The 21,246-nt window shown below is 31.8% G+C and overlaps 2 protein-coding genes across 5 annotated transcripts; one reads left to right on the top strand and one right to left on the bottom strand.

Annotated features, from left to right (window-relative positions):
- The first annotated feature begins 307 nt into the window (after window positions 1–307).
- Window positions 308–3,476, top strand: LOC140881652 (uncharacterized). Its single transcript, XM_073287130.1, has 6 exons — window positions 308–505; window positions 872–1,004; window positions 1,150–1,253; window positions 1,751–1,922; window positions 2,016–2,156; window positions 2,226–3,476. Exons 1-6 carry the CDS (start codon window positions 465–467, stop codon window positions 3,195–3,197), a joined length of 1,563 nt encoding a protein of 520 aa, XP_073143231.1. The 5' UTR covers window positions 308–464; the 3' UTR covers window positions 3,198–3,476.
- Window positions 3,477–6,594: 3,118 nt separating this feature from the next.
- LOC140882522 (transcription factor TGA4-like) lies at window positions 6,595–9,402 on the bottom strand. 4 transcript variants are annotated; one of them, XM_073288578.1, is made up of 9 exons: window positions 9,318–9,390; window positions 8,919–9,063; window positions 8,747–8,824; window positions 8,567–8,626; window positions 8,349–8,441; window positions 8,199–8,256; window positions 7,506–7,798; window positions 7,135–7,362; window positions 6,595–6,933 (listed from the first exon to the last, which is right to left on the bottom strand). In XM_073288578.1, exons 1-9 carry the CDS (start codon window positions 9,320–9,322, stop codon window positions 6,778–6,780), a joined length of 1,116 nt encoding a protein of 371 aa, XP_073144679.1. In that variant the 5' UTR covers window positions 9,323–9,390; the 3' UTR covers window positions 6,595–6,777. The 4 variants fall into 4 exon arrangements, with proteins under 4 accessions (XP_073144679.1, XP_073144676.1, XP_073144677.1 ...); XM_073288575.1 differs by having other exon boundaries at window positions 8,919–9,402; XM_073288576.1 differs by having other exon boundaries at window positions 7,506–7,780; window positions 8,919–9,402.
- Between the last annotated feature and the right edge of the window lie 11,844 nt (window positions 9,403–21,246).

The following is a 21,246-nucleotide window of genomic DNA, read 5'->3' as shown; positions in this document are numbered from 1 at the left end:
ATCTATAATTCCAAATTTATATTTATAACCAAGAAAAACCACGTTTAAAGTTCAAACTTGAAAATCGAATTGCTCAAACAAATTTTCACCTTTTGAGAGTAACCCATGATTTTTATTTGTTAATATTACTTTCAATAATTTGCAAGGTCATAATCACAGTTAATGGTCCAAAAAGAAAAAAAAAATACATTTTTTATGTGATAAGTCGTAGGGGGAAGAAGAAAAAAAAAAACAAAAAAAAAACAGGTGCATCCATTATTTTTAATTTTAAAATTTGGAAATTAAACAGCCGTGTGATTTGATTGTTATTAAATATCTTATCGTAAGAAACCTCCAGAGGATCCTTCGACACGAAGAAAGCCTACCAGCGCGCTTATAATGGAGCAGGTGAAATCTTTGGGCGTATAATCAATCCAGAGGATCCCGGAAAATCATAATTAGGCTCTGAATTGAGGTGCTCTGTCATGGATTCCTTCTTCAACAAACGCTTTAATGCTGCCAAATGGTAATTCCTGATTTCTAATCATCCGAGCCATATTTGTTTGTGTGTTTTTTTTGTGGTGAATCGCGTTTCCGTTCTCTTGATTTAGGGTTTTGATAGTGTGCAGCTTGTTGAGTGTTAGAGAAAATTGTTGAAATTAATGGCCATGGATCCTGTAATCTGAAATGTTGAGGAGAGTAGGAAAGTCATGTGATTGGATAATAGTTCGGTGTTCATGTATTTCTTCGTTAGGTTTAATATGAATCGAGTTTCCCTGGTCGTATGATTTTGGAGGTTCTGCTGGATTTAGCAGTATAGTGATCGGTTATGAGTGATTGTGCGAATTTGCATTCTGATTGTTGTTTTCCCTTTTTATTTACGGATCGACAGTAAAACTCTGCTGAAACTTACTATCCCTCGAATAAAATTGCTGAGGAATCGAAGGGAGATGCAATTAAAGCAGATGCGCCGAGAAATTGCCAAGCTCCTTGAGACTGGCCAAGAAGCCACGGCTCGAATTCGGGTACTAATGTAAACTTTTCATCTGATGATTATAGTTTGTTTTGTTTAGTTGCTTGTGTAACTCTGGGCAACGAGTGATGAGGTATTGGTAGACTGCATATTGCTTGCTGGATAATGTTTTCCATTGTTTTTTTTTTCCTGTATAGGTTGAGCACATTATAAGAGAAGAAAAGATGATGGCTGCACAAGAAATAGTTGAGCTATTTTGTGAGCTAATTTCTGTTCGTCTTCCAATTATTGAGGCCCAAAGGTGTATACTTTTTTGTCCCATTTATGTCGTGATTTTGTCTGTGGCCTTGTTTATTGAGCATTGGCCATATGCATAAAAATTGGTCTTTTTTCACCAGTGAGAGAAAATTATCATAAGGTCGAGGATAATCATCCATTTTGAATAATAATTGGAATATTGCATCATTCTGTGTAGTTGAAGCTCAACTTACTATGAGCTGGTTCACTTGTATTTGGCGCGACGGTACCTAATGTATTATAATAAACCCTTTTTGAACTTGAATATTTCAACATTCATCTCAATTACTCATTGTTGATGCTACTGTAGAATAGGTTGGTGGAGTCTGAAGTGATGGGCTCGAGTTACACTGTTCTTTCATCATTTGATAGAGGCTTCACTTTTTCTGGGCCACCAATTATTTATCATATCTGCTGTCATCTTCCGTCAAATTTGGTGGATTTTTTGTTTGTTTTGTTTGCCTTGTTTTGTACCTAACCCTATCTGCATTGGCTGTTCAGGGAGTGTCCGTTGGACTTGAAAGAAGCGATTTCCAGTGTATGCTTTGCTGCACCCAGATGTGCTGATCTTCCTGAGTTGTTACAAGCGCAATTACTATTTGCTGGTAAATACGGTAAAGAATTTGTGGCTGCTGCAACTGAGCTTATGCCAGAGTGTGGTGTCAATCGGCAGGTTACACATGTTGTCCTATTGTAGTGTGTCATATAGGTTCAGCAGAGCTCTGATTATCTCTTTTTGTTTGTTTAACATTTTTCAATGTCACAGCTGGTGGAGATGTTATCTATTCGAGCACCTGCTCCAGATGTGAAACTGAAGCTGCTAAAGGAAATTGCTGAAGAGCACGAACTTGATTGGGACCCAAGTGCATCCGAAAGTGAACTATTGAAGCCACATGAAGACTTGTTGGTAAGATTGCTCTTGCTTTATTGATTCCACTTTTTTATTGTCGTTATCTGAAGTTTTGGCCCTTTTTAGAATGGACCGTCACACTTTGTCAGTGGTTCTAAATTACCTCTTCCGAAAGAGAAGCACGATGAGACGACCCATACTACTTCAGAAAATGCCATCTCTGAACATTCGGATTCTGATGAGGGATTTGACATCATAGATTTTCCAGAAGTTCCGACACAGCCATTGCAGTCTAACAAAGGCACTGCCTCGGCACCAGAGATGCTTCCTTTTCCTGCCTCAGCTCTGGATGAAATTGGTGATCTAGAAGAAACAAAGTCTTCTGATGATAATGACAGTCTACCGCGGTTGAGACCAGAAGATGAGGTGCATGAGAAACCAGTTGTAAAAGAAGAGCAGCCACCAAATATTTCAGCTGGTCTAGTGGAAAATAAACAGTTTCAACCAGTTTTATCTCCTCCTGTACAGCCATCATCATTTTCTGTCAGGGTATCTAATTTGCCTCCTCCTACCACAAATTCCAAGGGTGATAATATGTATTTACAGGATGTATTGGCTGCTGCTCAAGCAGCTGCTGAATCAGCTGAGCGTGCGGCTGCCGCAGCTCGGTCAGCAGCTAGCATTGCCCAGCTTCGAATCAGTGGTCTTGCCAAGAAGAATAGTGAAGATGGCTCTGTTTCTACTGTTGAGAACCCTTTTCATCTCGACAAATCCAATTCAAGCGATTTCGCAAATGTTGACTTTGATAAACAAAAGTCATTTGCGTCTTCTGACAGTCCCATTTCGTCTCCGAGCGAAAATAACGGCTTTGAAAACTATCCCCCGACTCATCAGTTGACAGCTCATCGATCATCTGATGTTTCCAAATATGATTCCTCATCAAGCAGCAGCCCTGTTCTCAATCAGGAAACTGGCCATCACCAACCTCAGAGATTGCCTTCGATGGATGACGAGCCATATTTCTCATATCCAAACTTGTTCACATCTCAAGCTTCAAATCTCAGCGTCGGTGCAGATTCATTCAAGGAATCCAAGTGAACAGTGGCATCTAATTTTTCTGTTGCAGTTTCTGCTGTCACGTTTAAGTGGATATTTTTTTCCAGAGTACTGAGAGGTTACTGAGATGGTTTATCTCTATATACATGATATATTATGCATTTCAGAAAATGGCCTGCTGTAAAGTGAGTGAATTTTGTGTTGTGCTATTTGGATTTTTAGCAAGAAGTCGGCTTGTAGCCGTCTAAATGAATATACTTGGTTCATGAATCTACATCTATCTATATTCACTTACGGAGTAACAGAATTTTTCGACAGCGAGCCACATGTATAGCCTGTGGCTAATTAAGATTTGTAAAATTCTATGTTCACAAAGCTGCACTACTTTTGCTAATTCATCTAGTGCTTTACTGAAAGGTAGTTATTGTAAATACAATAAAACTATTATTTTCAGGAGTTTTCTTTGTTTCGGGTTCCTCTGCATGCATGACATGTGATGTTCATGACTGAAGGGACACAAGGAATGGTACAAGTTTAATTTTTTTTTTTTATTTTAATCTTCTTTAAAAATTAATGTTACGAAATTAATTCCTCAGCTAGGAAGGATTGTTGTCATACTTTTTCTTTCGTGTGCAAAAGATTATGTAGAGCTAGAAAGTCTGGGGATTTTAAAACATTGATGTTTCTTGACTTGATTTGTGAGTGCTACTTGTCTTCTCAAGAAATTTCCAAAAAAGTTGGGGTTTTAATTAAGGATTGTCCCTTCTCAAAAAAAAAATTTATTAAGGATTGTCACATTAAATGTGAGAAGGAAAATGAGAGAATTCACGTGTTGACTCCAGTAGCATTTTGCATACATGGAAAGCGACCTGTCTTAATTGCCTGCTATGAACGTGAATCTCTGTCAAAGTAAACCATTTCTTGAATTTACTGTTCTATGACTCCACTGACACGGGTGGATCCTTCAATCATCTTCTCATATTCAAATTAATTTTAGGTTCTCTGCTTCAAAATATTTTTTCTGTTATTTAACATTTTTTTTGTTACACAGTTTATAATCGATCCTAGACTAGAGTCGAAACAAATGGTGCTGCTGCAAAAATCTAAGTTAAAATAATTTGTTTCCTTCATTAATTTATCGCATTTTGTTCTTGATACACTAACGTTTGGTTTCATGTTATTTGGGTTGTATTTGTGAGATGGCATGTGACGTCACAACATTTACCGATATTATATCATCAATTTCTGATGCCAATGTACGAGTATTTTATGCTTTCACCTCAATAATCTAACGAATATGACCGAGAACAAAAAATAAAAGCAATTAAGTTATTACAACGTACAAAACCATTTTTAATATTTAATTAACCAAAATAGGATAGATTAATAGACAAAAAAATGTAATTTTTTCGAAACTTAATATAATTTTTCTGAAAAATAATTAGAGGTAGATAATGGCACGTTACATCTGATTTTTTTTTTTCCGTAATTAAAATATTTAACATCATTCCATTTCACTCGTGCATCTTGTTTAAGTTTCGTAAATTCCACTTTATTCATTCATCACCATTACGATCTCTATTAGCATCACATTCCTTATAAAAAGTATCACATTCCTTATAAATAATAGTCTTTAAAGTACTTAAAAATAGGATAATTTATTTTATTTTAAGAATATGTGTTACCTTGATATAATATATTGTGTGGATAGAGACATATATAGATCTAGCTAGTAAATAATTAAGTAATATAATTATTTTATAGCTAGTATAAGATATATGTATATGTAATAATATATATATATAACACATTGACCGTGGAACAAATTATTAAATGGTAAAACAATTGAATTTGATATTAGTATATTCCTGTGGACTCTACAAAGCTCGTGACTCTCCTCAAAATTAAAGCAAGCCGAGTTTCATGTGAATTGCAACAGGCCAGCGTACTTTTTTCCTTCATTAAATTTTGCTTCTCCCGTGTATATATTCTTATTCTTACAATATAAATAACCTTAGCTACCTCTTTATCTGCAATCATTTTTTTTATGTGATATATATCAGCTTCCAAGTCTTCCCTTCATTTTCCATCTTACACCAATCAATTAAATGGACAAATTGCCTAATTTCTTGCACTCAATGTTCTTAACATTCTCACTTCTCTCCTTGATATTTACTACATGTGGAAGCCTAAAACCTTATCATTGTAAGAACGACTTCATTTGTCCTTTCTTCTTATATTTTATTTTTATTAATTTCAATTCATTTTCTCTTGATGTTGATTAAATTTCATTGCCATGCTTCGCTATATATTATTCGAGTCATGTATATTGTTTTCTCATATTCTAATAATTGGCCATTGATTAATATAATATTGTTGGAGACCAGTTATCCACCATGGCACAGATACCTACAAGGATGGCCAAAGCCTTGTGCACATTAAGGTATATTAATCCTACCATGCGTTTTCGTTTTCCAATGTTTTAAGCTTAATTTGTCCCTCTGGTACCGGTGTCGTTTCAGAAGGCCGGAGAGATCGGTATGGAGCTTTATCCGACGGGATCGAGCCTACCGGATTGCTCACATGCATGCGGGCCATGCACACCGTGCCGAAGGGTGATGGTGAGCTTCAAGAAGTGCTCCGTCGAGTCATGCCCCATCGTCTACCGCTGCATGTGCAAAGGAAAATACTACCATGTCCCTTCCAATTAGTTAACTGTTCGCCAACGATGTCTTATATCTATATATTTATTTTAAAAAAAAAATTTAAAAAGATGAGTCTTTCTTTTAGTTTAAAGTTTGTTCTTCGTGGAGATGTAAATAGTGGATGCATGCCCTAGCTCCAATTTTGGTTAATTTCCACTTCCAGTTATGTGTGTTGGCCATTTTGCGTCATGTTAAGTCAGCAGAATATAGTCACTTTGTTTTGTTTAATTAAGTATGTTTTTAATTTGCATCGATCCATTAATTGTAAGCTGGCAATGCTCCTTTTTCAGTCTTGATCGATGTTGTGTGTGCTAATTCGACAACTTGGAAATGTATTTTGTCATGTATGAGTGGAAAAAAAAAATTCCTAAAGATAATAGGTGCGAAACCCACTGTAATTTGAAATTGTTTTAACACGTTTTTTTTTAAAAAAATATTAATTATAGTACAAGGATTTAATGAAACGCATTTGAAGTTTTAAAAATTTATCCTTAATATACATTCGTGAAGAATATATATAAAGCAAAGCCAAGAAAAAAAGTGGAGATTTAATTTTTTTAAAAAAAGTTTACTATCAAAATGCATGCTTTAATTGTAGTTTATCTGGGATTGGAGTGCATGGCCCATGTTACTCTCTTAGGCACAATAAAAGCGTTGAAATATCCCATATATAGATTCGATTAGCTAATTATATATATATATATATATATATATATATATGTAGTTCCAGAAGGTCTCATGATTAAGCACATACAATTATGATTACTAATTATATTCCGTATATATATATATATAGCATTCAGCTTATATATTCATCATAGCTATATTAACCAGCTAGCTAGGGATGAGTACTGGTACCGATGGAATTTTGTTGGGGAACTTATATATATCCTTTAAACTAACTATATATATATATATCACACAGCTGGTCTCTGTGGACGTGCAGACCATAACGAGCTCAAAGCCCGCAGACGTTGGAAATGCTCCGCGAAAGCAACCAACCCTTTGGCCGCTTGTCGTGTCGTCAAGTATCGTGACAATTGTCGTAGACTTTGCTCTCGAAGATGGTCCGCCTGCCGCATATATAATTCAGATTCATTAAGCACATATATATATTCATCATGAAGCAGCTAGCTAGCTAGCTAATCAAGATTTATATATAAGAAGATTTGAGTTGTAATCAACTATATATAGTCACAATTAATACTAATATAGTTGATCAATTTTGGTGAAGAAATTAAAGATGCATTATATATATATATATATAATATTACTTGATGCATGAATGTTTCGAGTGATTCCAACTTTTCAAGAGCAGAGCCCATTTGGTTGGTGTAGCTTGCTGGTGCCACGGCCAGAAAGGTGATACTTTGCGACAGCGTTTGACGGAGCTTGTCCATTCCTTGCGTGAGAGCCTCCTCCGCTTGCGAGCAAGAGTCTCTCAAGTTCGTCACGTTAACTCTTTGCACATCGTCCAACGGCTCTAGATGAGGAAACACAACCTGCAGTTATATATATCTAGCTATATTGACCATGATCTTTAATTTAATTAATTAATTAGTACTCATGATTTTTTGGTTATTTAATGAATGCATGCATGATTTGGTAGTCATGATCAAATTTATAAGAAAAATTTAACACGTACGTGAATGAGTTCGGATGGTCGGAAGCCTCCTATCCAGAGGAAGAATCGTTCGACGGACGTTCTCCATGTACCGGAAACCAAGTAGAATGCATCGGCCCTGGCAGCAGCTCTTTTCATGCGAAACAGATTGCTGTAATGATTCAGTACATTTTCTACTAGTATTTGGAGATCTACATCACCTACTGGCCGTGTCTGCATAACATTTCTCAGTTCCGATATTTTTCGGTCTTGTTCATCAATCCAGCGCCCGTATTCCATCTCAAATGCACCAATTCCTACAAATGCATGCATCTCTAAAATTCGTTACTATATTGAAGAGCTAGCGTCAATCAATTAGAACATATATATAAAGTCCTCCAATTGATCTAGTCCGTGTATATATATATAGCTTAGTGCATGTAAAACAACTCCCTAGCTAGCTAATCTAATTGGTTGGGAGCTAGCCGCAATATGTGTAATATCTAGCTTTGTTAGCTAGGGAGGAAAAAATTAAAGTGGTTATAAATTTATTGTAGAATAGATTTTATGATCAAAATAAATAAAGGGGGAATTAGCTAAGGGGTCCCCTAGCTAGCTAGCTCAATATTTTTAATTTAAAATTAATTGCAGGAAGCGACTATATATCTCAGCCACGCACATATTCCACCATATCTTCAATTATTATCATAAAGAAACTGGCCATATGTTTGATACCTGAAGTGACACTTCCACAAAATGCCATATTAGTGGCAGCACCAGAGATGAGCAAACCCTGAAAATATACACCAGTCGATCGATCCCCGATTGAAATATCTTTAATTAATTTACATATATATATGATGCTAGCTCCATGCATATACGTACATTGATGCTCACGGCCTGTTGCCTGGCTCGCCCCAGTTCTTGCTCAAGCTGCGCTAGCTTCAAACGGCTTGTTTCTAGTTGCTGAACATAAGCCTGGATATATATCATTAATTAGTTACAAACATATATCACCAATATAATTACTTAGTACCAAGAAATTAAATATACTTTTCATACAAAAACTAGTGTTGCGTAAACTTCAACAAACATATTATAACCTTCTTGCGTAATCGGCTTTTCTTGGCGGCCTCGCGATTTTGAGCCAGTCTTCTTTGTATCTGCCATTATATGAGTCAAGTACTCAATTTGTCCCTTTTCTTTAGCCTTACATACGTATAATATATATAAGTCGATCGAAATTAACCATTTTTCTTGGTGGATTAATATTAGGTCCTCACCTTGTCTGGGATGCCGTTGGACGCCTGATTATCTTCGGAATGGCCCAGGGACTTATCATCAGAAGCATATTGATCGGACTGCAATCAAAAGAGATAACAAAATTAAATCAAACATGATCATTAACTAAAATATATATATCTGAAATCTCACACATACACGTATCGTATGTACCTTGTCGTCGATGATTTTGGGTTCGGGGTGGTCTATGATTGTTGCACACACACCGGTTCCAGGACTGCAGAGACTAGTTTCGAAAGTAGGGTCATCCCACATACTCAGCTGGCCATGGTGGATAGGTAATTCATATATGCCCATCCTACTCAACGAGCCGAATTGAGTCGAATGAGAAGTAGTCATGATCGATCGATGTTTTAATGTTTATGATCTGAAACTCAACAAAGGGACAGTACTACTTGAAAAATATAATTATTTGAAAACGGAATCCTTTTTCGCTAGATTATATATATGCTCGATCTGACTCGAGATCAAGATCACAACTTATATATTTTGTTTTTGTGGTTTGTAAGAAAATCAGCAAAGGATCAAAAACAAGAAAATTTTGATCGATACCGCATGTATTATGCTTCACACCAGCTAATTGTTTCTCTCCACTATCAAGATCAGAAAGTGAGACAAATAATTGAAGTATGATACCTCGAACTCAACTATCAATTTATAAATGAATGGTATAATATAATATAATATGACCCCCCACCCCCACCCCACCAAAAAAAAAAAAAGGATAAAGGAAACAAAGATGGAATGAAGGAATGGTAAAGAAAGCGACTCTTTCCCTAAGCTACAGTAAATTATTTTCTTTTCCTTAATCAATCATAATCCGACAACTATATATGACGTTCAAAATTGGAATTCAAAACGTTAATAAGAAAATTATATGGCCCCCCAGTTAAATTGGATAATGAAATTAACAAATTACATTTATTATGACGACTTAGAATAAGGTTGGAAACAATTAACGAGACATTCGTTTTTAACCAGAAATACGGATACTTCGATCCTACCTCATGGGCATTATCTCATGAGATAGGTGGAATACTATCATTGGTTCAAATCATGAGGGCCTCACATCAATCATGTGGGGCCTGCATAATTTGACCAATCATATGCTTCCACCTGTCACATGGGGGTAATACACATTGGATATGATGAAATTTCCCCCAGAAATACTAGTTCCTTCTTCAAATAGCTCAAGGATCAAGAAGAAAGACTCATTGATCCATGCATACATAATACTTTAATTTTTGTTATAAAAAAAAAAAAAAAAAGAAGGAAATCCATACATAATTTGTGTGTGTGTGTACTTAGAATGTACAGAATTGGGTAGTCAAGCCAGTTGATAAGATTGAATTTTTTTTTCTTTTATAGAAAGCATGCAGCTAGCTTTAAAAAGCCCAAATTCTTTAATTAATAACGTACACACAAGATTCACCCACAATGGGACTCTGCACATGACACGCATTTCGGTTTTTCTTTCGGTCGGATCAAACCACAAATATATGAATAATTAGGACCTCAAATCCAAAATATCGAATGAAAGAGTACGCAATTAATTACAATAATTAATAAAACCATAATATAATAAGTGTTTACGTATCAAAAATTAAATTTAAATTGTTAGCCTCATTTTTTAGGGTCTTGGTATGATATATCCTTTCAAGTAAATAATTGTGGGGACTAAATTTAACTACATGTCATGTGCACGTTTTCTACGTTCCGATCCCCAAAACTTTTGGAATATTTATTCCAGCAATTCAAATTATACTATAATTTGTAAAGCAGCCCTTAAAAGACATTAGTTCATGGAAATTAATACTTCAACCATATTACAACATAATTTTTCATTAATTAGTTCGATTATAAACCAACTATTTGTGAGCGCTTCGGTTAAAACATGAGCTACTTGAGTTCAACTTGGAATGAATCCGATCGGTTATTTGGTATTGGGTTAATCTTTTTTTCATTTTAGGATGGGTTTTTTTAAAAAAAAAAAATATAGAAATATTTTGTGATTTTAAGTGATATGGAACCATTTAATAAAATAGAAGAAAATGTATATATATATAATATTCAAGAAAGTACATGTTTCCGAAAAGGACTTCAAACTAATCTGTTTAGTAACAATTAAGATTTTTTTCTAATTCGAGCTTAATATGCTGTCTTTTGGTACATTATTGTTTTAGGCCATGATTAAAGGCCTATTGTTTACTTTTATAGTACTCTTACATATAAGTATGTGCTACCGATAGAATTTATAAAGCAGGACCCATATGTAACGTGTGAAGGGGTACACTAACAACAAATTAATTTATAATATATATTAATGTATATGTATATATATATACAAATATCTTTTTAAAAAAATTAGTGAAAGAGCAAAAAAATTTAAAAATTAATGTTGAAAACTGAAAATGACGGATACAATTTTATGATCAATTAGTTAATGAGTGAGTGATGTGCGTGTGAAAGTGTTACGGGAATTAATGAAACAGATATGAAGGAGCCCTACTAGTAGGTTTTCGAAAAGCCGAATTAACTTCCTCACAAATTTTCTTATCACGAAACTAAATATTTCATGGAATATTAATTATGTTGTTGAATTACTATATGGAAAAATATTTTAGGGATAGTGATTTTATTGCATCCATTTTATGTTAACACATTTAAATTTATGAAAAAAAACTATATATATAACATAATTAATCGGCCTTTAAGAATAATTAATTCAAAATATAAACAAGTGATATATATGATTTAAATCGTGACTCGTATATGATCTAAAGCATGTATTGAAGTAGAAGGATGAAATTTCCTTCAAATATTTTATTCGAATAAAAATATCAGTTTTCCCTTTTTATCAAGCTTTTGTACAGCTTGAATTAATATCAAATTCGAAAGCATAAAATTGCGAAAGGATCTTTTGGTAGCTTAGCCTATTTGGATTCCTCTACATTGGTTAGCTCCCCACTTTGGTTTTAATTATTTATTCACGCTTCTTTTTCTTTATTGTTATTAAAATATAATATAATACTATAATGTTTCTTCCAAATCAAGAAAGTAGAGACAAGTGGCCACACCTAATAAGTAATCCAATTTATTATCCACATGCCTTTAAAAAAGCTAATTAAAGAAAGCAATATTAGCTAGCACTGTTCTTCCCACAATGTTTCAAAAAGTGACCAATTAAACATACACAAGCATAAATATAATTATATATGCATATATGTGTGTGTACGTAAAATAAGTGGTTGTGAAATGTCGATTGCGTTATTTAACTGGTGGATTATATACAATCACATTTTTTTTCAGTTGAATACTATTTTGTTTTTTTTATAAATATGAACTTTTTGGGCATGTGATCTCATGCGTCTTCAATTCGACGTTAAATTGACAAAATATTTAATAATATCTAGAAAATTAGTAAAATATATTATGTATCCACTAAATGCATAAAAAAAGGGGAAAAAAAGGTAAATGTACACTAATGCACATGATTTCTTAATAAAGAATCTGCACACATAATTTTGAATATATACATACTCGATCGGGAAGAACATTAAATATTAACCGAGAGTATTTAGCTTTTGAACTGTTTACCACTTTATTCAATGAATTCTGCATCAGATTACCATAATCTCAATAATAAAAGCAAGAAAACAAATATATATTATGCATGTGCATGAGAAAGAACAAAAACTTTGCAGATCAGTTAATTATATATATATACACATATTTATATATAATAGTGCAACCTCAGTCGTTATATTTTTAATAAGATATTGTGTCCAATTATTGAGGTCGAGTCATTTTATATATTTGAAAAAAATTGTGTCACGTACGTTAATATTTGAACTTGTGCACTGATATTTACACATTTTTAAACAAAAGTTTGCCAACAGTTAATCTACACGTAGTTGCGTGATTAATTCTTTGACACTTTTGGCCCAATGATACATTATATTTAAGGGTTAATTGGCAATCACTCACTAAACCACTTTATAACTTATTTATAAATCCTTATATAAATAAAACTTACTTTCAACTCCCTGGAGAGAGAAATTTTTGTTTCTAAATACCAATTTTATCCTTATCTCTTAAAATACAAAAAAAAAAAGAGAGAATGGATAATAAAAACAAAACTAATCCAAATAGTATATATATAAAAATTCAAATTAAAATCAAAGAACATAAACCATATCATATACATGCTTATGTTGATATATGAGCAAGTATGTGTTTAGGAAGCAAGCATATACTTCCAAATCATTATTGGAAGAAATGTGATAAAGGATTAAAAGTTTGAATAGGAGATGGATCAATAATCAATAATCATGCTTAATACAGTAGCAGAAAAATTAAAAATAGAAATAGAAGAAACAAAATTTGTAATACCCATTATATATCAAATAGAATCAGAAATGGACATTATAATAGGAAATAACTTTTTAAGAGAATATCTTCCATTTACACAATTTGAAGATCGCATAACTTTAAACAAAGGATCATCAATGATTTACATTCCAAAAATACGAACAACATTTCGCGTAGGAAATGAAGGATTTACAAAGAATTTTCATAAACGAAATACAAATCCAATAGAACTAAAAATAGAAAATATTTTAACGATTAATCCTGAAAAAGAAATCATGAGAAAATTTCATGATATATGTTCTGAAAATCCTCAGGACAAAATTAAGAAAAGAAAACAATTCATTGCTTCAATAAAACTCAAAGACACCCTAATATCACAATCCATGAAGCACCAAGAAGATGTAACATGGATGATGTAAAAATATTTGAAAAAGAAGTTCAAGAATTATTAAAACTTAAGATAATCATCCCTAGTAAAAGTCCACACTCTTCATCAGCCTTTTATGTCAGTAAGAAAGATACTGATAAGAAAAAAATGGTAATTGATTATCGAAAGATGAATAAAGCAACAATTATGGATGGATATTATATCCCAAATAAGAATGATTTACTATCTTATATAGGAGAAATGAAATATTTTTCCAGTTTAGATTGTAAATCAGGATTCTGGCAAATTCAACTAGAACCACAAACACAATTACTTACAGCATTCAGTTGTCCAAAAGGACAGTATCAATGAACTGTATTATCTTTCGGACTTAAACAAGCACCAGGTATCTTTCAAAGATATATGGATGAATCTTTTAAATCATATATAGATTTTTGTTGTGTTTATATAGATGACATATTAATTTATTCAAAAACACTAGATCAACATTATAAAGATCTCATGACAGTTTTAGATATTTGTCATAAAGATGGAATTATACTTTCTGAAAAGAAAGCACAATTATTCAAAACAAAAATAAATTATTTAGGATTACAAATAGAAGATGGAAAACATTGTTTATAACCGCATATACTTAAGAAAATTCATGATTTTCCTAGTGAAATCAAGGATAGAGATCAATTAAGAAGATTTTTAGGATTATTAACTTATTCTGGAAATTACATTAAAAAACTTGCAAAAATTAAAAAACCTCTTCAGGTAAAACTTAAACAGGACTATAAGTGAAAATGGTCGAAAGAAGATACTAATTACATAGACACTATTAAAAAACAAAAACAATTAGTAATCTTTCTGAATTATATTTTTCTTCAAATAAAGATATAATAATAATTGAAACAGACGCTTCAGATGAATACTGGGGAGCATGTTTAAAAGCTTATACTGGAGAAAGAAATTTAGAAGAACTTACTAAAACAGCTACTAGAAATAATGAAGAATTATGCAACTATACATCAGGAACTTTTCAAGGTGCACAATTAAATTATCATTCGAATGAAAAAGAATTATTAGCTTTAATATTCACAATTAGAACTTATGAAATTTATCTTATTTCTAAACCGTTTTTAGTAAGAACAGATAATATGAATTTAACATATTTCAAAACAAGTAAAATATCAAGAAATGCAGGGAGAAATGCAGCAAGGCTAATTAGGTGGCAATTGAAATTGAACCATTATCAGTTCGAGATCCAACATGTCAAAGGAACGGATAATTCATTACCCAACGCATTAACCAGAGAACTTCATCCAAACTATACTATCCGTAGTAACGGAATAACAAAGGAGATCCTAAGTGATCCAGAAAATGACTGTGAGTCATCCGAACATGCCTCAGAAAGCATGGGGAATATAAATTGAAGAAATGAGATTTATATTCAGAAACATGAATTATTTTATGACTTTCAGTCATCCGAACATGCCTAAGAAAGCATGGGAAATATAAATTAATGAAATGAGATTTATATTCAGAAACATAAATTACTCTTTGAGTAAAATAATCAATTTAAGATTGATTCAATTCTTGCAAAAGAATTTATAAATGCAATGATACGCATAATAAAACTATCCGAATTACTCACGAAAAGAGTTATTTTACTAACCATTATATATATAAATATGTTTTCTTGTGCAGAGTATAATCAAGATGGAGCAACTAAGTCAATTAAAGGAACAATTGATTGAATTGCAGGAAGAAATTCAAATTCTTCAACTAAAAGAAAGGAATTTGAGTAGAAAAATTCAAATGACAGAAGAAAAGATGATAACTTCATCATCATCATCCTCACCAAGAACACCAATCAAAATGGCAACTCCATTTGACAAAATAATGGAGATAAAAGAGAAACAGTCAGTGGTCACAGCCAATACTGACAAAGAAAAAGAAAAGAAAAAAGAACCGGTGGACACAGCCAACACCGAGAAAAATAAAAAAGAAGAAAGGACGTTTAAAAGTGCCCTTGAAAAGAAAGAAAAAAAGATGGTCAATCTGCGACCACAAAAACCAATTTTTAAAAAAACAAATTTTTCAGAAAAACTCAAGACTGAATTTTTTGAAACACTAAACTATTTGAGAATAGCTAAACCATCTGCAGAATCTTGGTTACAAACTTGTGACACACAGAGCATATCAAGAGCAAGAACACTGCAAGGTGCTCCAGCGCATGAAGTCGCAAGATTCTTTTCAAATGGATTATTAAGTGGATTGGAAGTCAGTCCCAACAATCAAGAAATAGAACTATTTCCATATCAGTTGAGAAATAGTATCATCCAGTTCAAGAAAGCAGTCTTTAAGGACGATCCAGTATTAACATTGAGTATTCACTCAACCCTTCCAGATTGGGATGATAACAAATTCTATCAACCAATGGTATATATTCAATGTCGAAAACAAAAAGACAAGTTCTTATTCGAAGGATCAAATGAAGAGAAACTAGTAATGAATATATCAACACTTCCTGAGATAAGAATAAAGACATTGATTGATATGATCTCAAAGACAGGAAAGATTGATGGAAACTCAAAGGTTAAAATAAATTTTGCAACCAGTAAAATTTTATTAACCACTGGACACAAGGAGACAATCCAAAAGAAAGAACAAGCCATGTTAACTTAATTCGAAGCTCCAATCTATGAAGCAAGAGTTGACATGACCCGAGAAACCCAACAAATGTTATGTCAAAGACTAAGAACAATGATTTCCACTCACAACTGTGGACATTTCCAACCCATTCAGACAGAAGAAGCAGATGTCAAAGAGGACAAACCAGCTGTCAAAAAAGACAAACCAATAAAAAAATGGTCCGAATGCATCAGTGATTCAGAGAGTGACACAATGTAAAAACAAATGAAATCGTGGACCACACCACATGTTAAAGGCATCCACTCAGATGTAAAATGAGCTGTTTCCATTATGTAGTGTCGGGTGATCCCCCTTTTTTTCTTTTATTTTTAATTATGTATGCGTTTTTCCACGCCTATAAAAGAAGATGTTTTGTGCTGTAAAAGAGGAAGTGAAGTTTGAGTATCTCTCTCTTCTAAAAGTTTCTTACAATCTGGTTCATACAAGACGTATGAAAACTATCAGAAACTAAGAAACATAAAATCAGAAACAAAATAAGCCTTATGGCTAATAACTAAACAAGCAGGGCGTAAGGAGGATAAGGTTGGAAACCAATAATTGAATATTCATGGTTAAGAGTAAACCTGGAGATCCATAGAGCAAGTATCAGCTGATCAAGTGATCGTTAAGGGAAATCAAGGATTTGGCCTCTGCTCAAAACCAAGATTCATTCAAACAAGGTAACCTTCTTAAGCCTCCTACAGCCCTTAATTCAAAGAAATAGTCAAAATACATTAATCATGTCATCATCCTTTATAAGAAATGGAAGATTAATAATAAAAAACTGGTTTGAAATAGAAGATGATCATGAATATGATACATTTCGTGAATATCGTTTAAATACTTCTGATTTAACCATATTTGAATCAATTTATCAACTAAAATTTGTATTAATAACCCATGAATGGAACCAAACTAATATGAAAACATTTATCTGTTATAAATGAATCAGATCTGTAAATCCATGAATCAGATCTGTAAATCCATGAATAAGAAAATTCATAAGAATTTGAAGAATTCCGCAACCTGGTATCAGAGCCTAAATAAAGCAGATTATTAATGCCTGGATTAACTTTAGATATTGAGATTAAAAATTTATTTGATAAAATAATCTTACTAAAAGATTTACGTCAAATAGATCAATTATGGAATAAAATAAAAGATCTCCAAACCTTTTATTTGATCAAAAATCATAAAAAAGAACATTTTTCAAGCAACTGGAAAATGATAATTCAAATTTCTGAAAACGATGAAATTGAAGACATAACAATATGTTATGAATAAGAACAAACTTTATTATCGAAATCCGATCAACAAAAACAAAATAATAAAAGTAACAATTTTTACTAAATGGAAAATGTATGAAAATACAAAAATGAATATCTTTAATTTATATTCTCAAAATATAAATTTTGATATAGAAAATTGTGAAAACAATTTGAAACATTTTAAAAATTATCAATCTTCAATTGATAGTTTCGAAGATTTTTAGAATTTATTAGAACAGATAGATTCAACAAAAAGACTTTTAATAGCCTTAAGAAAATTAAGAAGTTCTATCATCTGTTAAAATGACAGAAGTAACAATTCCAAATCAAAACAACCTGGTCGATGAATATGAAGAATCTGAAGAAAACCAAGAGTATAATTTGAATATTATATTCAATCAAAGCAAGTTTGCTGAAATACAGAAAACAGGGTTTTCTAATTCAAAAACAAATCTAATAGACCAACCAGGAATACTAAGTAAGATTTTAAATTTTATTAATCCTAGAAAAAATTTAATTTATTATTCGATTCGTACAAAAGAACGATCTTGTAAAATAAATAACGAATCAAGGTCTAATACTCTGAAGTTATTAACAACTCAAGATATTAATACCATCATGGCAAAAGCCAGTGAAAAAAAACGATCTGAACTGAAATATGTTCATATCGGAGAAATTGAAATAATAATATCAGCTCACTACCGAGAAGGAATAGATACACCAATTGAAATAACCGTTCGTGACAAAAGAATACGTAATTTCGAGGATTCTATCCTTGGAAAAATTGAAGGAAATTTATGTTACAAAAAGATGAAATTTTGTATTTATCCACAATACAATATATCTCTTTTTGATAAAAACATAAATGACGTTTTAACATTAGATTATTACTTTTATAGAAATAATCTTATGTTAACAGAAAACCATCCGATCAATATAAACTATGTTGTCGATTTAGTAATAAGTAATAATTCTCAAACAGGAATAATTTCAAAAAAACCAACTATTTCTGTTGAAAGAATGTTTGAAAATATTACAAGAATTGAACACCCTCAAAAAGCATTTATTGAAGAAATAAATCCTTATAAAAGATGGAGTTCAGATGACCTCCAAATCACAAAACAGTCTGTACCAAGAAGATCAGTATCATTTGCTAGAAATGATGAAGATATTCTTGATAAGATTGGAACCATGAATCAAAATATTCTTAAAATTAAACAAGCTATTGTTAATGAGTCAACCTCATCGCAATGACATCCTTAATAAAATTAGAAAAAGATCTAGGAGATTTAGAAAATAATATTAATAAGATCAACCTATCAATACAAGAATTAGAGAAGAATTTCAAGGAATATATTGATTTAGCAACGACTAGATTAATAATTGAACAAGAAAGACATAGTAATGAAATATTAAACTATCTTAAGGAAGTTCTTCCAATAGATAAAGGAAAAAAAAATGGAAGAAGAACCACCATTCAAAATTGAATCATGGTATAGAAATCCCCTTAGTTATGGCAAACATAAGTATGGAGATGTTTAGTGAAACCGACTCATCTGATTTTGAACAAATAGGAGTAAATACAGAAGAATTATATCATTCACATCAGGACTCAGAACAATACAGAGATATGGATATTTCAGAATCAAAATCTGAAGATGATTCTAGACCACGATTAAATCTACGAACGAATGTAGAAGGTAGTGGTGGAAGAGATGATGAAGAATTTAAATATAACAGAGACCAATACTCTGGATCTTATAAAGATGTTAGAGATATTCTTAGAGAATCAAAAACATCAGGATTTGTGAAACAAAATATCTTAGATTTAGGTTGTTCAACAGCCAAAGAAAGAAAATTAAAGATAGATCATTGGGCAAATGAACTATCAATACAAATTCAATTAACACCATTATTAGACAAAAGTGAGAATATTCAAGTTTTAACTCATGGGATGATAAAAATGACACTGGTAGGAGCAGTAAGAACTTGGGCTGAAAACCTAGTAATTACTAATCTACCACAAGGAATGACAGGACATCGATATTTCGAACTATTTGTTGATGCATTGTACCAAGAATTTTTAGGAGTTTCTAATAATGATGCTAATTTGGTAGCTAAGAATATAGAACAAAATAGAGCAATCTTTATATTAGATAATATTAAATTATGCAATTTATGTTACTCAGAAGAATTTATTTGTGATTATGAAACAAACTATTATCAATTAATAGTTGCTGATAAAAAAGAACATTATAAACTAAATATCTTTAATAAGATACCTAATATACCTATATACAGTAAAGATGAATTCTTAACTAGTCCTTATGCTAAAACTTTAGGAGGAGCTATTAAATTCATCAAAGACATAATAACAAAGAAATGTCATGAAGTAACACTAAATAAAAGAATCTCTAAATCCTACAAACAAAACAATAAACTTTGTTGTGACAAAATGAAATTCACAGTAAAAGAATACGATTGTAAAACAAACATGTCACACAAATATTTAAAACGACAGAAACAGAATAAATTTAATAAACCTTATAAATCTTTTAATAAGAAATTTATTCCCTATAAGAAAAAAAAATTTAAAAAAAATTTCTTCAGAAAACCTTATAAAAGAAAATTTTATAAAAAGTTTGATAACAAAAAACCACCTTGCCCAAAGGGTAAAGGAAAGAATTGCACATGTTGGTTGTGCAACGAAGAAGGACATTTTGCGAATGAATGTCCAAAACGAAACGAAAAAAAAATAAAATTAAACTTCTTGAAGAAATATATATTATAGGATTCCATCCCGTAGAAACAATTGAATTTTCATCCGACGATGAAAATATTTATTATCTTGATGAATCAAGTGAATCAGATTTTGAATCCGATTCCACATTTGATAATTCAAGAAATAATAATGATTAAAATAACGACAAGAGCATTTTCGGAAAGACAAATATAGGGAGTAAATTGAAAGTTATGTTTGATTTAGGGAGTTATCTACAAGTTGCCCTATATTTAATTACTTAAATGATGATTAAGTCCATGCATTCACATATTGATCTTGAGATACATATACATATAACATAGATACATATATACGCGTGTCAGTGTCAGTACTGTGTGATGTCATCAAATAAAATGAATACCTGAATCGAGCAAATTTAAAAGAACGAGATGTTGAGTCAAAGTGCGTTGAAGTCGTTTTTGCGATCCTATTTGAGAATATACGGTAGATTATAATTTGTGTCACAAACAGATCGTACGTAGACGCTCAAATCAGATCTGTCCCAAGTGAAATCGAAGAGGAAATTAGCTTTGAAACAGGGGCGTAGCCAGATGTTTTTTTATCAGGTGGGCAAATTTTATCTCGATGAAAGTCTTGACAATTGATATCTCTAAAGATTTTTTTATGATTGCTATAAATGAAAAATCAATTGTAGAAAAAAAATATCATAATCAAAATACAAATAAAACTACGTATGTGTCGAAAATATAAAAAATTTAAAGAATTAAAAAGATAAGATGCATTTGATCTAAATCCTCAAAACATATGTTTTAAAATCAAATTTGAAAATATTATAACTTTTTTTTTTGCCAAAAAAACTTTGAATCATATCATCAATTTGCAAAATATATACAAGGAATTAATAATATTTTTTTTGTGTTCATTCCAATCATTATATGATCGGTTACAAAATAATAAAGTTACATAGTTTTATACTTCTATTTCAGCAATATTTAAATTTTAAGCTAAACAAAGAACCCCAAATTGCAAGAG

The sequence above is a fragment of the Henckelia pumila genome, chromosome 2, assembly GCF_033568475.1.
Source record: "Henckelia pumila isolate YLH828 chromosome 2, ASM3356847v2, whole genome shotgun sequence".
NCBI classification, from domain to species: domain Eukaryota; kingdom Viridiplantae; phylum Streptophyta; class Magnoliopsida; order Lamiales; family Gesneriaceae; genus Henckelia; species Henckelia pumila.
Note: the sequence above shows the minus strand (reverse complement) of the source record. Positions and strands in the feature narration are given on the sequence as shown.

Coding starts and splice junctions, on each gene's coding strand:
- LOC140881652 (XM_073287130.1), top strand. CDS start 465: ATGGATTCCTTCTTCAACAAACGCTTTAATGCTGCCAAATG. Junction 1,923..2,015: donor AGTGTGGTGTCAATCGGCAG/GTTACACATGTT, acceptor TCAATGTCACAG/CTGGTGGAGATGTTATCTAT. Junction 2,157..2,225: donor AGCCACATGAAGACTTGTTG/GTAAGATTGCTC, acceptor GGCCCTTTTTAG/AATGGACCGTCACACTTTGT.
- LOC140882522 (XM_073288575.1), bottom strand. CDS start 9,104: ATGACTACTTCTCATTCGACTCAATTCGGCTCGTTGAGTAGGATGGGC. Junction 7,799..8,198: donor TTGTGGAAGTGTCACTTCAG/GTATCAAACATA, acceptor AACGAATTTTAG/AGATGCATGCATTTGTAGGA. Junction 7,363..7,505: donor GACCATCCGAACTCATTCAC/GTACGTGTTAAA, acceptor ATATAACTGCAG/GTTGTGTTTCCTCATCTAGA.